Source organism: Vulpes lagopus, chromosome 4, assembly GCF_018345385.1.
Source record: "Vulpes lagopus strain Blue_001 chromosome 4, ASM1834538v1, whole genome shotgun sequence".
Lineage (NCBI taxonomy): Eukaryota > Metazoa > Chordata > Mammalia > Carnivora > Canidae > Vulpes > Vulpes lagopus.
Window position 1 is genome coordinate 90,301,621 of NC_054827.1, and position 26,899 is coordinate 90,328,519.

General features: G+C 42.7%; 1 protein-coding gene across 1 annotated transcript in view; it reads right to left on the minus strand.

Moving 5' to 3' along the window:
* The window catches only part of SV2C (synaptic vesicle glycoprotein 2C), a 219,335-nt gene that overhangs the window by 78,214 nt on the left and 114,222 nt on the right, over positions 1-26,899 (minus strand). Inside the window, exon 4 of the mRNA XM_041753202.1 lies at positions 16,362-16,513. Within this exon, the coding sequence (XP_041609136.1) occupies positions 16,362-16,513 (152 nt within the window). The remainder of the gene's footprint in view (positions 1-16,361; positions 16,514-26,899) is intronic.

Consider the following 26,899-nt stretch of genomic DNA (forward strand, 5'->3'; position numbering starts at 1 on the left):
TCTCTCTGGGAAGTGCCCCAGTGGACTGATTTGACTGGAGCACAGTTAGTAGCAGGGCAAGTGTCCCTGACGGCGCAGTGCCTGATGAATGCCTGACACTGTAAATAAATGCAACGTTGTGGATCCCCCGGGCAGCCGGCAAAGGCCACTGAGACAGAGCTTTAGAGTCCAAATGGGAGTCACAGAACATAAGTTAAAAGGAGGGACAGAGTAGGGTGTCCCCCACCCCCAACAAACAACCTGGAAGCTTGAGAACCACTTTACATTAGAGTAGCAGCGGCTCAGCAATGACAGGACCTCAGGCAATGGAGAGCTATTTCCAACTCTGCTGTTCTAAGTCATTGCTCCTGCAGAGGCTTCAGCTAAGTGAGCCAAGATGAAATCAGCCAATTGCTCCCTTTTAAGCCACATCAGCCCCAACCATCAACCAGGATGGGAACTCACTCCTAAAAATGCTGATTCACAAAGGAAAAAAATGACCTCATAGCACAAGCTTATTTAAATAAAACTAACTAGAACTGGGAACAGTTATGTTGGATCAGATGTGTGGCGGGGTCTGACATCCCTGTCCAGGTCATTTGGTGATTCGGTTCAACACAACACTCACTGTGAGTCAGTCTGCGTCAGGCACTGCGTTCTGGTACCATGGAGATAATAAAGATGACTAAGATTTGATCTCTGGCTTCAAAGAGTCCAGAAAATGCTTAGGGTACTTATCATTTCTTCTTCAACCTATAAATTATGGCTCTGGGAATAAAGCAGAGCTGTGCCTGGGGTATCAAGAGTGTGTGAGGCTCCCGTGATGGCCGGGGTCCTGGTTCCTCCCATTTGGTTCCATGGGTACCACCTCTGGGGCAGAAAGGGGGAAATGGTCTTCTACTGTCTTTCCTTTCTCTTCTGCAGTGGTCCTCTCCCCTCTATCCACTGCAAGGAGGAGACTTTACCACTGGCCTGCGACATCCTCAGTACAAACCACACATAGCAGAGAGAAGACGGTCATGAAAAGAGCTGGTCCCATTGCGTGCCTGGTGTCTTGGGCCTAGCCAGTTCCTGTGCAGGACAGGCTGTCACATAGCTTGACTTTAATCTGGGTTATGAGATGATGCTTCTGAAAAATCTTCATAAACTACCAAGGGCAATTTTCATGTAGGAGGAGGACACCTATCGATCAGTCATGTTGCCTCCCCCGGGTTATCAGAAGGTCCTTTGCCTTTCAGCAACCACTGCTGAGGCCCTGCCCTTCTGGGGGCACTAGCTCACGTCCAACCCATGACCAAAACTAAGCTACTGCTCTCTCTGGTCACTGGGACTCCACCCCAACGCACAGCCCCATTTCTTCCGGTTAACAGGCACAGCTGCCCCGTAGGTACTCGATGACCAGGAGTCCCACCTGCCTTTCTCCTGAAGAGGAGATCTTCCTCCCACTCTGGCTCCCAGAGAGGCACCATTTATCCATCAGCAAATGCTGATTATTGGTCTTCTCTCCTCCTGGTCAGTTTAGCTCCCTTTGTCTTAAAAGTGGCTCCTTTTGTGCCAAATTTAGCACCTGGCCTAAAAGCATGTTGATTGGTCCACACCATGTTTTGAAGACTGTTTGAAAAGACTAGGTAATTGTGATAAAGCCAGTTAGGAAAACAACTTGGCGGGATACCTGGGTGGCTCAGTGGTTAAGTGTCTGCCTTTGGTCCAGGGTGTGATCCTGGGGTCCCGGGATCGAGTCCCACATTGGGCTCCCTGCATGGAGCCTGCTTCTCTCTCTCTTTCTCTCTCTCTTTTGAATAAATAAATAAAATCTTTTAAAAAAAAAAAAGGAAAACAACTTGGCATTTTCTCATCAACTTAAAGATACGCTTACCAAAAGAGTCCAGCAATTCCCCTCAGATATTCACCCAAGAGAAACAAAAACTTCATTCACACAATGACTTGTACTCAAATGTACATAATTGATCACAATAGCCAAACTGTAAACAACCAAAAGGCCCATCAACTGGGGCACGGATGAAGCAGCTGTGAGCCATCCATATACCATTCAGTAACAAGGAAGGAACCACCAAACACCCAACTACAAGGAAGACTCTCAAGGGCAATATGCTTAAGCACAATCCAAACACAAAAATTATGTGCTGTATGATTTCATTCATAAGAAATTTTATAGACAGAAAGCATATCATTGCTTACCAGAGACAGTGTGAGGACCTAGACTGCAAGGGAGTACAAGGGGTCTTTCTGGTGATGGGAGTGTTCTATATCTCTATTTAGGTAGTAGTTACACAACTGTAAACCTTTGTCAACTCTCATCACCTAAAGTGGATTAATTTTATTGTATGTTAGATTCATTTCCTATTGTTCTGTAACAAATCACTGCATACTCATTGTCTTAAATGCCACATGAATGCATTATCTTGCAGTCCTGCAGGTCAGAAGTCCGAAATGGACCTCACTGCCTGAGAAGCAAGGTTTCAGCAGGTCTGCCTTCTTAATGGAGACTCCTTCTTTATGGAATGGTTCCTTACTTTGCCTAGCTTCCTGAAGCTTCCCACATTCCTTGACTCATGGCCCCCTTCCTCTATCTTTAAAGCAAGTAAACCAAACTGAGTCTGCCCACACTGTGATTTCTCTGATTCTCTCTTCCCCCACTCCATCTTCTGCTTTTAAAGGCCCTTGTGATTAGATTGAGCCCACTGGAAAAATGCAGGATAATCTTCCTATTTGAGGGTCGGCTGATTAGCAACCTTAATTTCATCTGCAACCTTAATTAGCCTTTGCCATAGAACCTCTTACATTCATGGGTTCTGAGGGTTAGGATGTGGACATCTTTGGGGACCATCATTCTGCCTACCATGCATGTAAATTATACCTCTATAAAAATAAATTTTAAAAAATGACAGATTAAAAATTGGAAAGACTTCCTATAACTATCCAGGAGTCTGCTTTCTTCCAGTAAATCTGGCCACACCAGATGGCAATAGTTGCATAGCTAACTCTGTTGCAGCTCAGTAGCTGCCGACCCTTATCCGACCACATCGACTCTTTCATTTGCTTCAGGTCCCTTTCTGGTCGCTTCATTCTTACACATCACCTGCCTGGGCACTGTGATATTTAAATTGGTCACCTCAGTCCTAAACTGTTGATTCAAATGAAACCAGGACTCTGACTTTTCGCAACCCATCTTCCCTTCTTGCCTGTTTTCCCCAGCCTTCCACCTAACCCATCAGGCTGATGGGTTCCCTCTAACTAAATTGTAACACCATCTGTATGTTAAAGAACGTATGGAATTCAAAGTGGCCCAGGCAGGCTGAACTCCCAAAAATCTGAGAAAGGGGTGCTTTGAACCCATTGACCGAAACAAGAAAGATGAGAAGCAAAGCTTGATTTCAAGGTTCTTCTTTGTTATCCAAGACCAGAAGTTTCCCACTTAGCTTAGAAGCTTCTCTAGCTTCTAACATAGGGCCAGTCACAGAGTAGATGCCCCCTAAATGTTTGCTACACCCACAGTGCAGTGTTACATCTCATGAAGTAACTTAAATGAAGGCTCGATCTGTTAATTTAGCCGTACTGAGGATCCACTTCTAGGATCCACTTCTTTGTGGGATAATTTAGACTTAAGAAAAAATATATTGGTTCCATGACCTTCAATCAATTTCCCAACCCTTGCCAGTCACCTCATTAAGATATGCTTCCAGTTGTTTTAAAGACTAGGTAAAGGAATGTACAAATGGCTGAGACAGCTCATCTCTTCATAACTGAATCACACAACCAGCAAGAGCATCTTCTTATTAATAGGACAGTTCATTTGATTCACATCTATGGTAACCAGCCCACTCTGCCCTGCCCACATTTTCTTTTGCCATATTTTGCCTCCTTTAATTTTGCCAAATTAGAGCCTGGCCCCTGCCACCTCCCTGCACACAGTTCTCAGGCTATTTTCCAACCTCTTTGCAGGTATCCTGCTCAAGCTTCATGACCGCCATTTGTCTTATAAGTTATACAGTGTGATGAGCAGCACAGCCAAAGAGCTCACTGAGGGGTGAGCATGAGAGTGAGGAACAGTGGACAATATAATTCCTTGTCGTCAAGTGGAGATATGTTCTAATGTTACATAAAAGATCCGGCAGTTCCTAAAGAAGAAGCGCTTCCCAAACTTGAGAGGGATCCCTTCAGGAATTACTTACTTGCATAATTAGATTCCCCCGCCATGCTGTCAACCTCAAATTCTGTCCTATTTAATCATTCTTTTTTCTTTTCTTTTTTTTTTTTTTAAATTTTTATTTATTTATGATAGTCACACACACAGAGAGAGAGAGAGAGAGGCAGAGACACAGGCAGAGGGAGAAGCAGGCTCCATGCACCGGGAGCCTGACGTGGGATTCGATCCCGGGTCTCCAGGATCGTGCCCTGGGCCAAAGGCAGGCGCCCAACCGCTGCGCCACCCAGGGATCCCAATCATTCTTTTTTCTATGGCTCCATTCGAGGCATCAATTGTGCATCTTATGGAATTAATTATATAGGTATCCTCTGTGTGGTCCAGTTGCGCTGAATGGCCACATTTGCTAAGATGCCACACTCTTGGTCTTTCATGGGGATTGCCTTGGGACCCTCTAAAAGCAGTTAAGAGCAAATCCAAACTCGATTTTGACAGACACAGCTATGTAAAATATAGATACTAATTTAGCCTATTAGAGAATAGGAACTTCCAGGTCATTTGGCATCAATGCCTCTGATGTAAAAATTAAAGTTTGGTTTACTTCTTATAAACAAAGGAATACTGCACTTGTTCAGAAACAGATGGGCAGCTCTACAATCTTTCATCTAACCATCTGGGCAAGTGGAGGGAGCACACCTTTTGGGGACCTCACTATGCATATGGAAGAAAAGTGATGTCCAGGTTCTCTAGCTTATACCCTAAGATATCAGGGAAGCCTTCTCTATCTCTCCACAACACTGAATATCTCTTGCCCTCTAAGCCAGTTCAGTACTAGTGGTGGAAATCTGGGAGTGGTCACATCTTCAAATAAGGAATATTTTAGAAGATTACAATTTTTATGTCCCTCCATGTGAAGGTTAATTTAGAAGTACTATAATTAGTTATCAAGACTTGGTAATGATGCTAATTGTAAGCTTTGGATAAAGGCTCTAATTAGGTTAATGATGAATTCAGCCCAGCAAGGGTATTTTCAGAACAGTTCTTTTCAAGGAAACACACACACACACACACACACACACACACACATGCATTTTGTCTCATTCAGAATATACAAATGTTTAGAGAAATGAGATAGGCAGTTCTTATGGAATCATAAGGATATATCCTAAGACCTTATTTAAGAGAGAAAAAAGATCAATGTTTCAGAGTTAAGTTTGCAGTAGGGTCTAACAAGAAAATGATTAGAAAAAATTCTAAATTTTCAATGCCTTCAAAGCGTAGGTGGGTAAAGGTGTGCTTCTGATGACTAAAAGGTCCTCCGTTTGCTAAAACCACCGTTAGTGGTGCTATGAAATGAACTGTGACTCCCCAAAATTTGTATGTTAAATTTCTAATACCCAATGTGACTATATCTGGAGATAAGGTTTCTAGGAAGTAATTGAGGTCATAAAGATGGGGCCCTAATCAAACTTAAGAAAAAACAGATCTCTGTTTCTTTGCCACGTTGATGACACAGCAAGAAGATGGCTAGGAAGACAGCCCTCAATCAGAAACCAAATCAACTGCCGCCTTGATCTTAGACTTCCCAACCTTGAGAACTGTGAGAAAATACACTTCTGTTGTTTAAGCCACCCAGTTGCTGGTATTTTGCTATGGTAGCCCGAGCAGACCTACACAGGTGGGGTATGTAAGTTTAGAGCTAGAAGCTGGGCAGAGCTGAATTTCTCTGCATAAGCAAGGATAGTGGGGAGGCATTGCAGTTAGGTTCCCCGAGGAGGGAGACCAGCCGGTGAAGCCGCGTGCTGTGGGGGACGGGGAGAGGGAAGATGTAATGTAGTCTTTGAAAGGAACCCAAATACCAAACAAAGACTGATGAAGTTGTGGGCTATAAAGCATGTGATGTAAAAACTTCTTCTTTTATGACATTTTCAGCAAGGTAGTTTTAATTTTATTTTTAAGATAATATTTATTTATTCATGAGAGACACAAAGAGACCGGCAGAGACATAGGCAGAGGGAGAAGCAGGCTCCCTGTGGGGAGCATGACCCGGGACTCAATCCCAGGACCCTGGGATCATGACCCAAGCTGAAGGCAGACGCTCAACCATGGAGCCACCCGGATGCCCCAGCAAGGTAGTTTTTAAGTGACTGAATTCTGGGTTTCAGTGGTTTTCTCTATGGCAAAGGATGGAGGCATAAGTCTTGTGATGCTTGCCAAAGGGCTGTGACAGCGTTATTCAGAGAGGGGAGGGGACCGGTAGTTGCCATACGGGCTGTATATGCACACTGCAGAGACCACCAAGGTCTCCCTTTCTGGCCCCAAACAACCCTGTGGACTGCTCTTTGAGAGCGTTTCTTAGCTTTGTTATGTCTGGAGGACATTCTGAAGAAATGAGGATCAGAAGACTGGTTCTAATTTCTAATCTATTTTCTTTGTCACTTTGGGAAATGATAAACTTTCCATGCAACAGGTTCACCATTCAAAAAACATGGGAATAATACTTACTGCTGCTTTTGTTCCTAACATAATTATAATAAATAAGCTGATAGATATAAAAATGCTTTTCAAAAAAGACATTACTAATTTTGTTTTTTCCTTTTTATTTTGAAGTAACTAGGGTCACAGACACTTGCAAGATAATACACAGAGATCCCATGTACTCTTCATCCAGTTTTTCTCAATGGTTAGAAATGAGTAGATCTTAAATAACTATATATCAAAAGCAGAAAACTGACAGCGTGATCATGTGTGTGTACAGTTCTATGTCATTTCATCATACATGCGGATTTATGCAACCACCTCCATAATCAAGACAGACACTATTCCAGGGCACCTTGGCTTAGTGGTTGAGCATCTGCCTTCAGCTCAGGTGGTGATCCCCGGGTCCTAGGATGGAGTCCCGCATCGGGCTCCCTTCAGGGGGCCTGTGTCTCCCTCTGCCTGTGTCTCTGCCTCTCTCTCTCTCTCTTTCTCTCTCTGAGTCTCTCATGAATAAATAAAATCTTTAAACAAACCGGACAGCCCAGGGGGCTCAGCAGTTTAGCGCAGCTTTCCGCCCAGGGCGTGACCCCAGGGTCCTGGGATTGAGTCCCACATCGGGCTCCCTTCAGGGAGTCCGCTTCTCCCTCTGCCTGGGTCTCTGCCTCTCTGTGTGTCTCTCATGAAAAAATAAATAAAATCTTAAAAAAAAAAAAGACACCATTCTATCAACTCAAAGATCTCCCAGGGGCTAGCTCACTGTAGTCACACTTGCTCCCCTTCTCTTCATCCCCCAACCTCTGCTAACCATTAAGTTTTTCTCCAGTTTGATATTTGTCATTTCCAGAATACGATGTACATATACCTTTTGAGATTGGCTTTTTCACTCAGCAAAATGTGCTTGAGGCCTATTCAAGCTGTTGTATCAAATTCCTTTTGTTGATGAGTAATAGCATTCTGTGGTATCCTAAGACATTTTAGTTGTTTCTGGTTTGGAGCTATTGCAAAATAGATGTTATGAACAGTTATGTGTAAATTTTTGTGTAGAGATAAATTTTCATTTTTCTGGGTGATGGTAAGTGTCTAGGAGTGCAATTGTGGGTCATATGTTAGGTGCATTTAAGTTTTTTTTTTTTTTTTTAAGAAATTGCCAAACTATTTTCCAGAATGGCTGAAGTATTTTGCAGCCAGCAATGTATGAGACATGTGGTTTCTTTGCATTCTAATCAGTATTTGGTATTGCCATTAATTTGTTAAATAAATTTTGTATACTATCAATTGTTTTCACAATTGGTTCTTAAGGCAAGCCTTAATGTCAATAGCTCTTGGAGTAGGCATCTCTATCTATAGTAAGTGAAGCTAATTTTCTGGTTTTATTTATTGTAAAATAGGTACTTTTATCTCTACTGGAGATCAAGTTCCCCAGGATTCATGGAAGATCCAATTCGGTGATTAGGCTGGGATTCACATTTGCTTTGGGAAGGACCCAGGGGTCTAGCCAGCTATAATCTGAGATGAGGATGTCTGGTCTGCTGAAATGCTGCAGAGGATTCATAGTGGCTAGGGCTCTCTAGAATGTTGAAACTTATTTTCTGTAACTGACATGTAAAGTCTATACTCGCCCAAACTCTATTCACCCTCATATGGACCCAGATTCTCCTCCCTGGCACACATTATTGTATGCTAAGTGCCTTATCCTAATTAAGGCCTTAAGATACCTGGTCTATAATGTCACATTGATAATCATGACTTTCTAACAGCAGATGGCATCCCTGAGGATTGTATCTTGCATAGAAAACTCTCCCCACCATCTTTGAAGAACAATTAAACCACTATCAAAGCTCTTTGGTGCAGTAGAAACTGAAGCTGTGTACTTTAAGCTAATTTCTCTTAGACTGTGTGTGGGGTTTTGGGGTCTGGGTGCTGAAATTTTGAGGTCGTTGACAGGTCATGCCAGCCATCTAAGGTAGAATTCCCTTGGCTCCTGCCATTTCCTGAGCCTGGTTCTCTAGCCTTAAATGACCATTCTGTGAGCCACTTAATAGCCTTCTAATAAATGCTTGTTCTGGTTAAGTAAGCTAGAATTGCTTTCCATTATTTGCATCCAAAACCTAATACCAGGCTTAGGACCATACTAAATTTTAGATTATGAACCACATGAACATTTCTAAAAGATTTTCCCAGGGATGGCTAGTTGTCTCCCAATATCTACTCTATCTGATCTGTGTTCTCTTTGCTGCTTGGTATAGAAGACAAAATTTCCAAGACTCCCATGCAGCTAGGGTATGGTCATGTGCTGAAGTTCTGGCTAATGAGATTTAAGTGGATTTGTGTGGGACTTCCAGGGAGATTTTTAACAGCAGCGCATGTACACCCTTATATATCCTTCCTGCTTTGTCCTGCCTAGAACGTGGACCTACTGGTTGAAATGTGCTAAGAATGGTGGATAAAAGGAATTTTGAGATAAAAGCAATTGGGCTTTTGATGGGTGGAAGTACCATTCCAGCATTGGACAGCCCCCATCCAGGCTTCTTTTTTTTTTAAATTTTTTTAAATTTTTATTTATTTATGATAGTCACAGAGAGAGAGAGAGAGGCAGAGACATAGGCAGAAGGAGAAGCAGGCTCCATGCACCAGGAGCCCGATGTGGGACTCGATCCCGAGTCTCCAGGATCATGCCCTGGGCCAAAGGCAGGCGCCAAACCGCTGCGCCACCCAGGGATCCCTATCCAGGCTTCTTTTAATATAAAACAAGCTAGTACCTTGTTCATGTCTCTGTTAATTAGTTTTTTCTTCTCTTATATCCCTAATTTTTTTTTTCCCTCAGTCAACCCTAATCTTAGCTAATAGATAGTAAGGAATAGAATGTGGGATTCTGGGAGAACCTCATATCCAATGGTTTCCTAGGATTCAAGAGAAAGAATGTGTTGACTTCCAACTTCTATGTCCATATCTACTTAAAAATAAAGGTTGCTATTAGCTCTGATACTAGGTGTAGTTACTTAATATGCTAATACGTTTTGCTAACAATTGGTTTCATTTATAATCTTATTTCATTTCCTGCATTTATTTCATTTTCTGCATTTAAAAGCATTATTCTGAGTGGATGTGTGTAGGCTTCACTTGGCTGTCCAGGGGATGGATGAGAAGCCTAGTGCTACAGGGCCACCCAACAGCATCAGCAGCATACACACTTGCCATTCTTCATGCACAAATGTGAGCAGGGAAACTGCCATATTTTTAAAGGTCATATCTCTATTTTTAGACTGTGTAAGATCAATGTGCCCGGCACAACGTCTGGACATAGAAAGCTCTCAACAAGTGACTGATGTCCCTCCCTTTCTGAGGAGCTGGAGTGGAAGTGGGAAGGCCTGAGCACCAAGGTAATTGGCTTCATGCACAAGAGAAGAAGTAGCTCCTCTGAGTTCATCATGCATACCTCCACACCTTGAAGATCAGAATGAGAATGCTGAAAAGCACTTCCCAGATCTGTGCAGAACTGGCAGGGGATGAGGTGGGTGCAGGTGGGGAAGCTACATGCACCCTAGCTGACAAACATGTTTCCCCAGGTGATGCACTTAACATGAAGGGAGCAGCAGGAGGGCGGGGGGGGGGGGGGGAGAGCTTGTGGCTCCACCTAAGAACGTGAGGCTTCCAAAACTGATGAACAATAAAACACATGCACTAAAAAAATAGCTGCATACTTAAACTAGAAGCATGCCTCATATCCATTTCCTAAGTCCTTAAATAAAGAAAGACTTTGTCATTATTATTTTGGGGGCTGATGTAGCTTATTAATGCTTGGGGAAGAGTGAAGGAAATCTGAGCCCAAGAGTCATTTTGTTGAAATCAAATGTCAGATTGATCCTAACATGGACAAATTAAGAAATAATACTGGTGTACATTGATGTCCCCAGTTGATTCCCCTTGCAATGTCTTACTCAGATACTTGAGCACAAAGTCTTCAGTGCTGAGACATTCGGTGAAGTATGACACAGGTGGGTGGCGGGGTTTGAGGCCACTTGGCTGGGCTGGTAAGTGGGACCCAGCGGTCACTGTAGCCCTCCCCTGACACCCTGGAGTGGGCGCAGAATGCTTGGCATGCCTTGCAAGCTCTGTTCCTGCACCCTGCCCCTTCTTATTCACCCCCACAACCTTTGAATGGTAAGCACACAGCTGGGAGAAAATAGTTAGGAAAAGGGGAGTAAGGTCTTATTATTCTAGTTCCTTCTTCCTATCCTTACCTCAGTGTCAGCCCCATCTGTGGAAAGAAAAGACTGCACTTAATGGCCATGTATATCAGGCACTGTGTAACCACTTTTGTGCACAGTCCTCCAGTGCAGCAGGACTATGAGGTATCATGCCTGTTTTACAGACAGGGAAACTGAGAACCAGACAGCCCACATAACTGGGCCAGCTTGGAACGAGGGCATGTCTTACACCTAATCCCACGCCAGTAACTACTCTGCTCGCTGCTGGTGTTGATGTCCACACCTTACTGCCAGGACAGAAATGGCTCTGCTGCTGTCCCTGCGACCCACGGGGCTGGCGGGTTGTGCTGCCAGCAGGCTGGGGCAGTCAGGTTCTTGCTCTTCCTACCTGGTGAGAGTGGCCCCGCAGCCCTTAAGGTGGGTCTTTGTATAGTATGTGCCCTTCGACTCTTAATTTACCCAATAAATATATGAATGGAAGATGTGGATTCATTGGGTTCCAGGCTTTACGGTGTTATTTTTTTCCTTGAATCTCTCTCATTATCTTAAATTTTTCCTGTTTTTTCTTTCTTCTGACTCCTCTGATCTCTTCACCCTCTCATGAGGTTTACCTTCTGACATTCTCCTTGTTTCCCGGTTGCTCTGAGCTCTCGCTGGGCTGTGCTGACGGGCCTGGGTATCTGACTCAGAGGAACCTGCAGCACGTGGAGCTACCATGTTTTGAGCACTAATCAGACATGTGTTCCAACACGCCTGTCACACTTAAGCCCCACCATGATGCCGGTCAGAAAATGGGGTGGGAGGCGACTGAAAACTAGGCCAAGCTCCCACCCAGACTGGGGCGGCGGGGACTGCAGAGCAGCACTCACTGCCCCCCTCCTTGGCCCCAGCGCTTTGGAAGGGACCGGCTCTGCTTGCTTCTTGGACCCCCAGCCGCTGGGCCTGGGCCGGCCTGTGTACGGCGTCGCACACCTCGGGACAGAGGGGAGCAGGACATCTTGGGTGTTGGAATTTCGGGAATATGTGAGCTTTTAAGTTGAAGGGGGTCGGGGGGGGCCTGGGCTTTGGGGTGCCCCCGCTCGGGCAGTGTGCGGGGGGGATGGAGGCCAGGGAGCGGGTCCCACGGGCTGGGACGAGGCGGTGCGAATTGGAAGGACAGGATGGCACTGGAGGGCTTAGGGGAGTGGACGCCGCGACCCCAGGGCAGCTGTCAGCCCTGAGGGGAAGTGCTACGGGCAGCCAGCCACCGGGCTCGAGAGGAGGGAGGCTGAAGGAAGCCGCTCCTCCCCGCTGTCTCCTCCCTCACCCAGATCCCAGGGCAGGTGGCAGCAGTGGCCAGCAGGAAAGGTGAGGACAGTCAAACTGCCTCCTCCTAAGGCCTCGTCAGAGAGGGCGACGTAGCGTGATGTTGGGCACCTTCGGATGCTGGTGATGGTCTGTGAAGGTAAAGCGCCATCATGGTCCGAGGCCAGCACAGAAACGAGGCCTGGGCAGGCTGGGCCATCCCCGTCCATCAGCAAACCCTGGCCACAGCCCACAGGTTAACTCAGGAGTCCTGGCAGCCATCCAAACTCCCTTCCTGGCTTTGCCTAATTCTGTAAGAATCATTCCAGATCTTTCCCTCCCTTAGTGATGCCTCATGATCTCCTTTGTGTAAGAAGCTTGTCTGGAGTCAGAATTCAAGTCTCTCGGCACTAGGCGCAAGGCTTCATGCACTGACTGCTGTGCCACAGAAGCAGAAAGGCATTGCCACAAACACCCTCTTCTCTGCATCACTTACCATTTGACTTGCTTGCAGTGTGGATGCCAGTTTTGGATTCTTTCCCTCTAGCACAAATCCTGTTACTGGTGTGAGAGGGGTCAGTACCCGGCTCTGAGTTGCTTCATAATGCTCCCCAATTCCTCCCCTGCTGGATGAAAACTCCACGGGCTGTGCTGGTTGTCCTGCCCAGAGGTCTCTTGAATGAAACAGGATGGGGGTCCAGGACCCATGACTCTCAGTTGTCAGTGGGCTGTGACATCATTTATACAATGCAGAATTTCAGAGGAAAAGAGAAACCTTTTCACTGCACGGAAAGAGGATGGACTTAACAGCCCTCGTCTACCTTAAGTAAAGTAAAAAGATGTGGCATTGAGAAGAAGACATAGCAAGATGTCAAATAACTTTTTAAGTGATTCTAAGCCACATGAGTAGGAAAGTCCTTTAGCCAGGATGAAACCAACAATATGGAAAGCTAAAGCCCCACTGAATAAGTCAACCATGGCAGCCAGGCTCACTCTTCTCTTTGCTTCCAGTTACAGCCTTCCTTATACATACACGATGAAGTCCCAGGGGCTTCCCAGATCAGATCGCCCCCCTGGGAGAGGTAGGAAACTGGAGTCTCAAACCTTGCTGCAGAGAACCAGCTTTAAATGGCTTTAAAAACATGCAGGTCGCCTGAGTGGCTCAGTGGTTGAGTGTCTGCCTTCCACTCAGGGCATGATCCTGGAGTCCTGGGATCGAGTCCCACATTGGGCTCCCTGCATGGAGCCTGCTTCTCCCTCTGCCTGTGTCTCTGTGTTGCGAATGAATGAATGAATGAATGAATGAATAGGTAAATAAGTAAGTAAGTAAATAAATAAATAATCTTTAAAAAAAATCCATGCTGAGTCCTCAACCCAAATAACCAGATTCGATTGACCTGGGGCAGACCCCAAGCATGTGTATTTTCAGGAGGTAAGGGAAGTGGTAAGATTTTTAAAAAAACTATTTATTTAAAAAGTATAACTTCTGTTTAGCGACATACACAATTTTTAAGTATCCAGCTTAATGAATTTTTATAAATGAATACCCTCAAAACACCCTCCCCCTCATGAACATACAAAACATGATAACCCCCTAGAAGCCTCAAGAGAGGATTTTTAAAACTAACTTCTTTTATTTTGAAATAACTAAAACTCTTCAAGTTGCAAGAGTATAACAATGAACTTGGCAAGGGTATTTAAAAATCCCCCCTTATTGATTTTAATATCTAGACAGGCTTGTTTGTAATAATTGTTGCTTTTGCCACATTTCTGGCCATGGAAAGCCTTCAATAAGGCATGGGCATAAGGTTTTAATATTCCCTTACTGATTTCTTAACCAGGTCATTATTCCTCAAGGTTCCTTTAACATATAAATTAATATCAGCCTCAGACACACTTTATTCTGTTATACTCTTATTGGTATTTTGGTAACTTTTTATGTACTGTTTATGATTCACAGCCTCAGCTCTTTCTAGTGACATATGGATGAGGCAGCCTTTTTTGCTGTAAAAAAGGATACCCTATGTGTGCTTGAGAGAACTAGAGGTGGAATTACACTCATTTTTTTTTGGGGGGGGGGGGGTCAGCCACCGGTTGATAAGTCCGGAGGCAAAATCCAGAGCCTGCCACAGCTTGAGGGTAGGGATGTGTGAAGCAGGAGTCTGAGGAACTAAATACCTAGTGAAGAAAAACAAAAACAAAAACAAAAGCAATCACACCCAGCCTGGTGGAAATGTGCAGACTGCAGAAGCCAATCCGACTTAGGAGCTTAGGAAGACCAGCAGGAGAAATTCTGACATGTGATGGGCACCAGGAAGGAGAGGGCGAGCCCCAGGAGCCAAGGAGGCTGGCCTGGGGGAACTCGGGCTGCCCTGCAGCGGCCGCAGCAACTGCAACCGCGTCCGCCCGGACGGGCTCCTGATTTTACTGTGTACAAAGGTTGCATCTGGACTAGGGCAGTCCCAGGAGCAACGCGGACTACAGCTGAACTTTGCCCAGGCTCGGCATCTCTCCTTTTTGTCTCCTTACAGAGTTCCTGAGAAGCTAAGTAGCTTTCCATTCAAAACAGCCAGCCCAGGGGGCAGGAGCAAGTTCTGAGGGTGGCTGAGGTCCTTAGGGCCCAGACAAAGCAGGAGAATCACCTGTAGTTCCTCAGATGGTGGCCCAAAACCAGCCTTACAGCGGGCCTGAGTAACTGCCTGTGTGAGGGTATCTCCGGCCCTGAACTGACCAGAGTCTTAAAAAAAGGAAAACCCATCACTTGAGCTTGTCATGTCCCACTCAAGTGTTTGGCAAAGAAACTTGGCCCTTTAGGCCAAGTAACCAATTCCTTATGTCTTCCTTGTTATTGTTATATACAATTTTGATTTGCAGTAACTTTTACGTTTTTTTTAAAAGATAGATTTATTTATTTGGGAGAGAGAGAGTGCACGAGTGGGGGGAAGGGTAGAGGGAGAGGAAGAAGCAGACTCCTTGCTGAACAGGGAGCCCAACTACAGGGTGGGGGTCAGGGGTGGGAGAGGCTGGATCTCAGGACTCTGAGTCATGACCTGACCTGAAACCCAGAGTCAGATGCTTAACCAACTGAGCCACCCAGGCACCTCATTTTCTAGATTTATTAAAAGAGAGTGTGACAAACAAGAATTTTGTAACTCAGTATGGTAAAACATGTAACAGTGCCTTCAAATACTAAAGTCTACGTCTTGTCTTTAATTTTAGCAACGAGTCAAATTCACTGAAGGTTGTTTCCTAACAAAACTAGGCTTTATAGTAAATTTGCTGTTCTAACCCAAAAGCAGAAAAAAAAAAGTGATCCAAAAGTGAATTTTTGAAATCTAATTTTTCACCCCGACCATTCAATTTGATTTTAGGTTGAACAAAGAGTGAGTTTTTGAAGTCCACATGTGGTTCTAATTTACACAGAATTCATAATTTGTAAACTTCAACATGTTTGCACTCTCTCTCTCTCTCTCTCTCTCTCTCTCACACACACACACACACACACACCACCTTCTCTCCCCTTCCCCTTATATATCGAATTTGATGTCTGGGTTCTGTGAACCTCTCCCTGCATTTCACTGTTTGTGGGTAAAGCAACTGGAAGTTTCTGGCTTCTAAGCAGGACAATACTTCCTGCTCAGAAACATGAGACCTTTAAATGTTCAGAGGTGGCAGGAACAACAAGTCATAGAAGAAACCGAGGAGGGATCCTGGCAGCAAGGACAGCAGAATCACCTCCTCAGTTCCGCAGACACAGGGCCCATGCCAAGACAGGCTTCCTGCTGCTCTAATCCCATTCTGAGCCGCCAGAGGAGGGGGGCTGGTGTGGGGGCGAGTTTTGGACGGCACCCAGAGGGGACTAGTCAAGGCTCTTGTGTGTGTCTGATGTGTATAATGGTCCTCAAAACAATAGTAAGTCATGTTGCCTCACATGCCGATTATGATCTGTGTCTTTCACGTCCATCTTGGTGGGGACCCCAGAGTTGATAGCACATAAAAAGCAAATGAAAGTGATCACTTTTTAAAAACAGCAAAATGCAATAATATTTCCTACAAGACCACTGGCACAGTCTTGCCTTATACAGATTCCTGTACTAGGGGGGAAAACCTAGATATGACAAAAGGGAAAAACTAGATTATGACAGTGTTGTTCTCAAACCAGCATTTACAAACAGGAAGGGGATAGAATGGAGGCTGAAGTAAAATAAGGTGACTGCCGGGCTCGTGTGAAGCCAGGCTCTTACCGTAATGTGGGATGATGGCCCAGGCCATGGCAGAGGCGTAGATGCCACCAATCATCCAGAACATGCAGAGCCAGCTCAGATGCTCACCACGCTTCTCTCGGGCCAGCACTTCAGCAAAGTAGGGGAACACAGTGGGAATGGCTCCCCCGATCCTGCCAAGAGGTACAGAGAACCCATGAAATCAAAGCCAGGACAGCTATGTGAGATGCACAGGACAGAACAAAAGCAAGCTCTAACAACACATGCCCTCTATCTCAGCAGATCAAGGGATGTATATTCGCTATCATTTCATAACTTTAATATTATAATCTCTGTTTAATACAAGTTTCTCTCCAGAACCTGCAATTAAGTGATGTTACCAAAAGGTGGCAGTAGTGCCCTAGTCGTGTGGTTTATAGTGTTTTACCTTGCTTTAGAATCTGTTGGGTTTTCTGCTCAGTGTTGAATGTTCTATGTATTTGCAAAAATTACAGCATTGGGCACAATCTAGTAAATATTTTACTTTACACATTTTTAAGAAGAGATACCATGGTATGCCCTACTCATGACATGGTGACTTTGGTAAGAGCTTTAAACACTTGTGAGAGGCTGTCCGCAGCTATGCTTCCTCTCTGCTACCCTGCAGCAGCTGTTCCTACAGCCCAATCTGGCTGCTGTGTTGATGGACACAGGCCCAACGGAGTTGCTTCCTAAACTGTTCTGGTCTCAACCCAGTAGATCTCATCGGTTCATGAGTACATGTGTATGCACACTGGTAGAATCAAATAAGGCGCTGCTGGTTTTGATACAGATAGAATGGAGTACGATGCCTCCTTCCAGTAGGGTAATTATAAGAGATGTTGACTGAGTTCTGGAGAAATGACATGAACAGTGACTTTCATTCAGGTTAAGGGTTCTCCAGTGAGGGTCTATGGAATAAATATTTTGTTCATTCTAGGGAGCTGGGCCATAGATCTCATCCAAATTTCAAATAGGTCTTGATCCCCAAGTCTTAAAAACCACTGTCTCGAAAAGTAGGATAGTATGAGAAAACATTACTTACTATCATTCCAAACAGTATATGAATTCTTAAATGTTTTTTGGAAAAATGTACAATATACATAAACTAGTTGCAGAGAAAACACTTTGCAATACAGTTTTAAAAATATGTGCCAATTCCTTTATGTTCAGATTTCTGTAAGGTAAATTGCTACTGACATTTCATATCAAGAAGTAAAATACGTATTTATCCAGTTAGCAATAACTGGCTTCGCAGAGGCTTTAATATGATAAAGAAGTATTGGCAGTGACCTTAGCAAATGAAATTTAGAGAAAGGCCTTTTCTGTAGCAAACTTGATGTACCAGTCGAATTGCAGGATTCATAATGTCATTTTGCATCAAATGATAGGTCAAAATATAGCACCACCTCATGCATTTGCCCCTGCTTAAAGTGATACAATGTTATTTACTGCTAGATATGTGCAGATCACCGAGGCCACTGCTTTTTTTATTTTTATTTTTTTTAGGCCATTGCTTTTTAATCTGCAGGCTATGAAATTCATCTAGTAGCTATAAACAGAATTTTAAAAATTAAATAGAGGTGGAAATAAGTACAACTCAAGTCATAAGGATAAATATGATTTCATAAAACTTTTGTCTTCTTTACTAACATTTATAATGTAAGGAGTTCATATGCATATCCATATATGTAGATATGTGTGTCTATATATACATTTATATACAAATAAATAAATATGTATGTAAATGTATATTGGATTGCAATGTGTTTCTTGGGGGAACTGCTTAAAAAAACTGCTTTTCAAAGTCTTGAAAAAATAGTGGTTTGAAGCATCTATTATCTGTTTCCCTGTGCCACGAACGTAGCAATTCTACCTAAAATTCCTAGACTCCACGTGATTTCAGATGCAGCACATGTTGATTTGGTGCCATCACACTAGGGGCAGCCAACCAGTCCAAGTTCATCAAGCAGAAGCCCCACACAAGAAACAAATGCATGTGATGGGCAGTCAGAACTGGCTCCATAGCACACCATATCAGACTCACAGAGTTCTTCACTTGGCTTCTCAAGGACCAGAAACCATGGACAGCTACCTGAATTTTAAAATTCAACAAAGTTCTGAAGAAATTTAAAGTGGTTTTATCACAACACATAATTCTAATAGGAAATAAAATGGCCGTGCCATACATCAGTTGTGTTACTGTTTTTTTCATTTGATGTGAAGAATCTGTTTCTCGGAACCATAAAGTCCCAGATCCCTAATCAAGGCCTTCACTTCTAAATGCAGAAAAAAAAGTCCCTGTTTTTAATGACTTTTCACATCCTAATTAATGTTTCGTCAGGATTCTGGACATTCCTTATGTAAGAGCCATAATACATTTCATGAAGGCACAATAGTATGAAAGATATGCCAGGCAACTAGGAACTGAGATAAATGTACTCTGGGGAGGCTAAAATGGCAGGTGGAAGACTATAGACTTGGCCTTTAAACAAATTATTGTTGCATAAGAGAATACCAACTTTTAGGGGCATATAAGCAATCCAGCTGGTTCTGATTCAATGCCTCTTTTACAAGGTGGTTATTTTTGCATGGATGTCTCACAATATCTGTTTGCAAAGCAAACTGCAAAGAACTCCAATATCAGTGAAGAATGAGTGGGGGAGTCTATTCAAATCCTTTCAAAGCTGTTCAGAAACAGAGACCTACAAAACAATGCAAGCATTCATATGTCTTATTGTGGGCTGATGATCCATTTTAGGGAAAACATTACTCCTTGTGTTACTGTGATGAACTTTAAATCGAAAAAAAAATTACAGATGCCATAACATTGACTATTACTTGTTTCATCCTCTAGCAGAGGTCTTAAACATTGTTTACACTAGACTGAAGGCTTCTTGAACATGAGAACTATATCCCATTTATCTCTGAATTCCCATTACCTGGCCCACTGGACATCCACTAAGTGTTCCTCAAAAGAGCTGTATTTCTCTGCTGATGGAGGTGCCACTCCAAATGTACTGGAATAAGTTGGTCTTTTTTTTTTTAAATTTAAAGATTTTATTTATTTATTTGAGAAACAGAGAGAGCACCTGAGTGGGAAGAGGGGCAGAGGGAGAAACAGATTGCCCATAGAGCAGGGACCCTGACTGCGGGCTCCATCCCAGGACCCTGAGATCATGACCTGAGCCAAAGGCTTAATCGACTGATCCACTCAGGTACCCCTGTGGTAATTTGTTCCAATGACCTAAATGTCTCCTGCAAATGAAAATATACATCTTATGTTCTGCATCAGTGTAATAAGAGAAGTCGTGGGTACTGGAATGGAAGTTCTGATAGCAAAAGAGCCCCCAAAGAGTTCTTGAAATTACTTTATGTCTGAGTTCCCATGGTCACCTCTTGACCAGGTGCCCAGGTGAAAAGAATTCATTGAAATCCCATTAGAAATGACAAATACCCACCATTTGCTTCAACGTGGATAGAACTGGAGGGTATTATGCTGAAGTAAGTCAGTCAGAGAAGGACAAACATGATATGGTCTCATTCATTCAGGGAATATAAGAAATAGTGAAAGGGATTAAAGGGGAAAGGAGGGAAATGAGTGGGAAATAGAGAGGGAGACAGAACATGAGAGACTCCTAACTGGGAAACGAACAGCGGTAGTGGAAGGGGAGGTGGGTGGGGGAGGATGGGCTGACTGGGTGACGGGCACCAAGGTGGGGGGAATTGACAGGATGAGCACTGGGGGTTATACCATATGTTGGCAAATTAAACTCCAATAAAAAATATACAAAAAAAAAAAAGAGAGAGAGAGAAATCCTTGATCATAAGAAACTATGCAATCCTTTTGGGCACTCTAAGAACTTCTAAAATATCTTGGTACCTTTCAGAAAAGTGCTGCAAAATGTTATAATTATCAACAACAATAACAATTTAGGTAAGTTTTCATGTCTTATAATATGATTTAGTTCCTGTAAGTATCGAAGATAAGAAAACACTGTCCCCCAATTTTTATAAGTAAAAAAAAAAAAGAAAATTTGTCACTATTATTTTACATCAATAGTTCATTATTTTGTGCAAGGGACATGTTTCCTTATTTCTTTTATTGTATTAAGGTAAAATTTCTGAGAATACATGAAGTGATATGATAACAAATATTTGAATGGCAGTTCTCAAAGTCCCACGTATCAGTGGCTCTTAAACACAGTTGTGTTCTCCTCTCCCAACAGACATTTGGCAATGCCTGGGTACATTTTTAGCTGTCACAACTCAGGAAGTGCTACTAGCATATAGTAAGTGGAGGCCGGGGATGCTGCTAAAAATCCTAAAATACACAAGACAGCTCCTCACAACAAAGAATATCCATCCCAAAATATTAATAGTGCTGAAGTTGAGAAACTTAATAATGGAGACTTAATATGGAAAATATAACTTGTTTTATACTAAAAATCCATAACATAAGGCATGAAATGGTTATCTTTTATATTACCTGTTAGGTAATACATCTCTGAATCCAGTTAACATGGACACCTTTTTATTGTCCATTTTATAATGATCGGTTAGCTACTGTTGAAATTTTCTCAAGTTCACTTTTGATGGAATATTTACATAAATGAGGCAATCAGATCAGAGTGATTTGTAAAGAATTTTTCTCAGGATTAGATATTGTCTATTTCAGTAACTGTCAAAAAGGGTCAAATCTTAGTTTTATTTGGTAACAGGAGGCAAAGAGGGAATAATAACTGAAAATCCACACTATATAGATAGAAGATCAGCCCGATTCAAAATGACTGGATTGATACGACTGAAATAGAACATAGATATCTGAAATCTCAAAGTTGAAGTCATTCTTCAGTAATATTAATGTGACATTTTTACAATTTAATTATAGAAATATAAAGAGACTAAAAAATGTATTAAAACACACTGTAGAATAAGTTGTGACCACTCTCCAGCCCCATTCTACATGTATGTGCACCCACATGTGCACGTGCACACACACACCAGGCCACCTCAAGAGGTCTACATATGACTCAATATGAGTTGTCTGCTGAATAGCATGAAACGTATTTATCCGCCTCAGTAATCTAAAGCAAATTCACAAGTGGGATATTGTGCAAGGCAAAGGGTGTGTCAGCTATACAGACACAAATTTTTCTCTGTTGGGAACATGAGACACATAAGTTTAGGTCTGTTTAGCATAGCAGGATGAAAGAGAAGGCCAAATATTACCATCTGCACAAACTTCACAGGCACCTCTCATATTACTCATTACTCCAGTTCAGGTGGTGGCTCTGGTGGATTATGTTTGTCCCTGTACCTCACTGTACTGACTTATGCTGGCTATTGAGGCAAAGATAGGAAAGGGTTCAGGGTTCTGCAATGAAAGAGGGAGGCTGTGGACAGAAAGAATTATTGTACTTGAAATGGCTTGAAATATGACAGTTTAGAGAAGAAATTATGGAATGTCTAATGACTTCTTGTCCTGAGGAGGAATCTCCTGAGTATTTCTGTTCTGCCACAATTCCCCGGTAAGCATGTAACAAAGAATACTTTCATTTGAACTTATTTCACCATGTGATTGTCAAACAGTCTTTCACATCAATCTTCCATCTCCCATTTCCATGGGGAAGTGGGGCATTATGCGAGGACAGAATTAAGGAGGAAGTTGAATGTGCGTTTTAAAGTCACGTGTTCTATACTGATAATAGGCAGAGGGCCAAGTCTACCCAGAGCTGACTCTGACAGCTTTTATTAAGATGGGTATTATGGATTTATAAAAAGAACACTGAATGGTGTAGTCTATACTGGGAATCACAATTACAAAAAAGTTGCATGAACATATCCTTTTAGTCCTCACTCAGAATCAACAAAAAAGAAAATCAAGGACAATGAACTGCTGGGCAAATTGCATAGCAATTCAGAACCAATTCATTACATTTTAAATTGGACCTAGAAATAAACAATTAAGTAGCAGTCCCAAAGAAGAACTTTTCAGTGACTTCCTTTTCAGAGAAGCAAACACGATCACAGAGGCTTAGAGAAAAGGCCACAGATCTAATGGTCTCTGAATGGGCTGGGTTGGCACAGAAAATGAGATTGCTGTATTGATTAGAAGGTACTTGTTCATGATGAGCACTCAAGGCAGAAACAGAAGAACACTTACTGGTAACTGAACCAATCATCAAATCAAGAATGCAAATCTCCTATACCCAGTGATAGTGCTAAAAGGATGTGTTGTTTGGGTAGCTTTAGTTTCCCACTGTCTGAAGCCACAGATTAAAAAATCATATTCTTTGATATGGGTAGTTGTTATTTTCCAATATTGTATAAACAATGGATAGAATAATTGGTAGAAACTTGACTATTTAAAAAATACTGAGATGTAAATATACCTTTGGGTAAAAGTTGTGTTTCTAAGAAAAGAGCTTCAATACAACTTCCCTAGCCCTTGTTTGCAATCAGATTGGTGCCCTAAGCCCCCAAACCTATAGTATCCACAGCAGCACAGTATGCCACAGGAAAAAAGCATAGTCACAGATCAGGATTCTAATGCTGTCTTGAAAAAAAATTAATTGAGCTCTTGGGAGAGCTGGAAAAATGCATTCCCACAGCATCTAAATGGTGTCATGAGTAAAGATGGAGATGATTAAGATGGTTTGCAAGAAAAGATGACAAAAACCCGTAGACTTCTCCAGCCTTGTGCTGTATGTATGTACTCATCCATTCCCCCACTCACCCTTTCACCAACCCACCATTTACCTAGTCATCTATTAGCTCCCATCCCCGTCCTCTCCAGCCAAACTCTGGGCGAGGCACATCATAGTTGCTGGAAGTCCAGGCATGAAGAACAGAAGTTCTTGCCCGTAAGGAGCTCACAGAGTCTTTTCTAAAGGGTGCATATGGCTAATTTTTCCACAATTATACATTGTAAGATCTTTTGCTTTGTAACTTCTCTCTGGGGATCAACAGCACCTTTGGCAAAGGGCATACTGGGAAATAAAGGGTGCCCCAAAGGTCAACCTTTCTGTTGGAAAAATCTCATAAAAGGCATTGTCTAGGATAGTGCTTTCTAATAGAAGTACCCTGTGAGCCACATATATAACTTTAAATTTTCTAGAAAAGATACTAAGACACAGCAAAAAAACCTAAGTGATGTTAGTTTTAATACATATTCATTGAACTCAATATATTAAAATATTGTCATGTTAACATGTAATCAATATACAAATTATCAATGAGGTATTTTGCACTCTTTTGTATGTGCTAAATCTTTGAAACCAGTGTTAGGTATTTTGCACTTATAGGACATGTCAATCTGGCTACATTTCAAGTGCTTGGTAGCTGCATGCTGCCTATTGGACAATACAGGCCTAAGGAAACAATGACCTACTGTTTACAATTTGAGTTTGTGATTATTTCTGGATTAAAAATAATGTAGTCTGTTGCCTCATCTTTCATACTGAGGACCTCTCCATCCTGATTCTCTGGGTCAGAAGCTTCCTGAATTGATCTGTTCAAAATGTTCCTTTAGTGCTTATCATGTATTGGGCATTGAAATCAATCTCTGTGAAATCAGAGATACTTCTCATTGGATCTGAGACAGCACAGCCTGGTGGTCTGAGCATGGGTTCTGGCACCAGGCTGTCTGTGTATGACTACACAACTTATTATGTGACCTTGAACAGTTATCTAACCTCTCTGTGCCTCAGTTTCCTCATCTATTAAATAGGTAGAATAAAGAATAGCTTTATCTTTAAAGGGTCATCATGAGGTTTAGAGGAGTCAGTATCATCAGGTGCTTAGCATCTCTCAGGACAAGCATATATAGGTGTTGGATAAAACATATTTTTAAAGTTTTGAAGATTTTGAAATGATTCTACATTTTTCAAATATGATAAGGAAGTAAAACATATCCTAAGAGAAAGACTACTTTGTTGGGGTTTTTGGTTTTTTTTTTTAAGATTTTTAATTTATTTATTCATAAGAGGTGCAAAGAGAGATGCAGACACATAGGCAGAGAGAGAAGCAGGCTCCATGCAGGGAGTCCGATGTAAGACTCAATCCCAGGACCCTGGGATTACACCCCGAGCCAAAGGCAGATGCTCAACTGCTGAGCCACCAGTTGCCCAAGAAAGATTACTTTGAAGGGAGAACCTTATAGTTCAGAGTTAGACTAAAACTCAGAAGACCAGAGGGTCAATTGAACATTTGGAAACCACTTAATCAATCTGTGCCTCTATCATAAAAAGCATAATGGGGCACCTGGGTGGCTCAGTCAGTCAAGCATCTGACTTTTGATCTCAGCTCAGGTCTTGATTTCACAGTCATGAGTTCAAGCCCCACATTAGGTTCCACAGTGGGCATGGATCCTACTTAGGAAAAAGAAAGACATAATATTTTTGCATACTTATTTATAAAAAATGTTGTGGGACTAAGCATGCTAAATATAAAACACTGAAGAATTCCAGTTAGCGGGGATCATTTCTGCAAAGCCTAGGCATTCTGGGTATAATGCAGTTAATAGAGGGATATGGCAAATACCCATGAAGCATGCATTTGTGAGACTCCATCTGCAGAGGGAGAAATGACAATTTGTTCACGATGATATCCTAGATACATAGAAATTTCATTTTAATTTCTGTTGCTGTTATATTTTTTTTTCCCCGACCTTTATGCTTAGCAGTGCCAGGCCCTCGGTGAGAAGTTCCCATCTCTGACATTGCCCAGCATCTGAAGCATTATCATTCCCATAATTAACAGTAACTGGAAACAATTTAATTCTGGGGCAAATGAAAATGAATCAGTGGTGTCAACTCCATTTCCCATCTTTCTAATTTTCTATAACACAAGAGGAGAGGGAAGTGTTTGTTCTCTGGTGTGAGATTCACTTAGGAAAGTGAGAAACAGATGAATACTTGGTAATGCCCTATTCCTCACTCACAGTCGTCTCCAGCTGGAAAATCATTCTTTAGAAAATATTTACCGAATAAATATTTAAAGTCCCACAGAATACGGCAGCTGGATATATTTATGTTTCTAGCAAAATATACTCATAGCTTGGTGTGGGAAATTAAGAGGAAAGCACATTTAGAGGCAATGGAACCATAAACCCAGGTAGACCTCAGGCTAAATGAAGCCCTCCTTCACAGTCTCCCTTATATGCAGAAAACAGGAATATGGCACAGCGCTGCTAAGGACGCTTCAGCAATGAAACAAGACAGAACAGCTGGAAACCTGTGGCATTTGCAGTAAAACTGACACAAAGGCATCTTGACCCTGGATTCAGAATGCAATTTACTTGCATGGAGAGTTGCTAGCTCAAAGGACTTGGTTTTGACTTACGTCCTAGCTGTGTCTTCCTGGATCCATCACTGAACCTTAATCTGCAAAATGAAGGCTCTGCCTGTGACCCAGAAATTCTCTTCCTCCTCTAAAATTCCTAGCGTGTGAAACTGGTAGAACATGAAGAGTCTATCAGTAACCATATCTACTCCAATTATGCATTCTGGAACTGGGAAATAATCACAGGATGGATTCAGGGGCCCATTGGACCCACTTTGAGATAGATGTGAGCTACAACTCTATAATCACCCAATCTCCATGAACTCCTACACAGGTGGACCTCAGTAACATCTTGGGTCTCCTGGAATTGGTGTCAGTTCAGAGCCAGTGCCTGGTAAGCCCCCCAGAGTCTGTTTGACTCCTTTCCCCTCAGCATTGCTACCCTAGTAAAAGGATATAAATCCCTTGGGGGAAGGTTGAGTGGAATATTAATGGTATATAGTCTCAGTAGTGTACTGGGGTCTTTCTTCAAGTGATCCAGTCTCCCCTTCATTTGAAGTGTTCTGGGTCTGCAAACCAGCTCAGGTCTGGGAATTCACTGATGTGCCGTGACTCTTTCATGGGCCTCATGACTTTTTATGATTCAAGTTAAACTTTCATTCACTTGACCTAGAATTTTCTGCTTCTACAGATCAATAAGACTTTAGCAAACTACCTATTTCACTTGTGGCAACACCACGATCAACTGGCCAATGCCAAACTCCACCACTGGCAGGACTTGTGTTCTTTGCGGTACCAAACCTGCCTTGCTTTGAGCTGACAAACCCCAGCCTCTTGGAATTTGCTATCTGGAGAAGGAAAGGAATAAACACATGAAAGGCAACTATTTGCAGGGAGGGCAGGTCTCAGGATGGGCCTCTCTGAGACCCTAAACTCCAAAGTCTCTGAGAGAAGAACCTCGGAAGCAGAAAAGACAGCAAGAGCAACACTCCTAAGAAACACATGGAGCATTGATGGCTCTGAGCACCAGAGGCCCGCGACAGAAAAACCCCAACACTCTGAAGCCTTATTTCCTTGGTCATTTAGTTTTACTTAATTTAAAACCCGATCAGATGGAGCTCCTAACTAAAGCAGAAAAAAACAAGATCTCTGGAGAAAGCGGAGTCTTCACTGAGATGACGCAGAGATTCAGAGACAGGGTGTCCAAATGGAACTCGAGAAAAGCCCTCTATCACGGAGGTAGTGGCTCACATGTT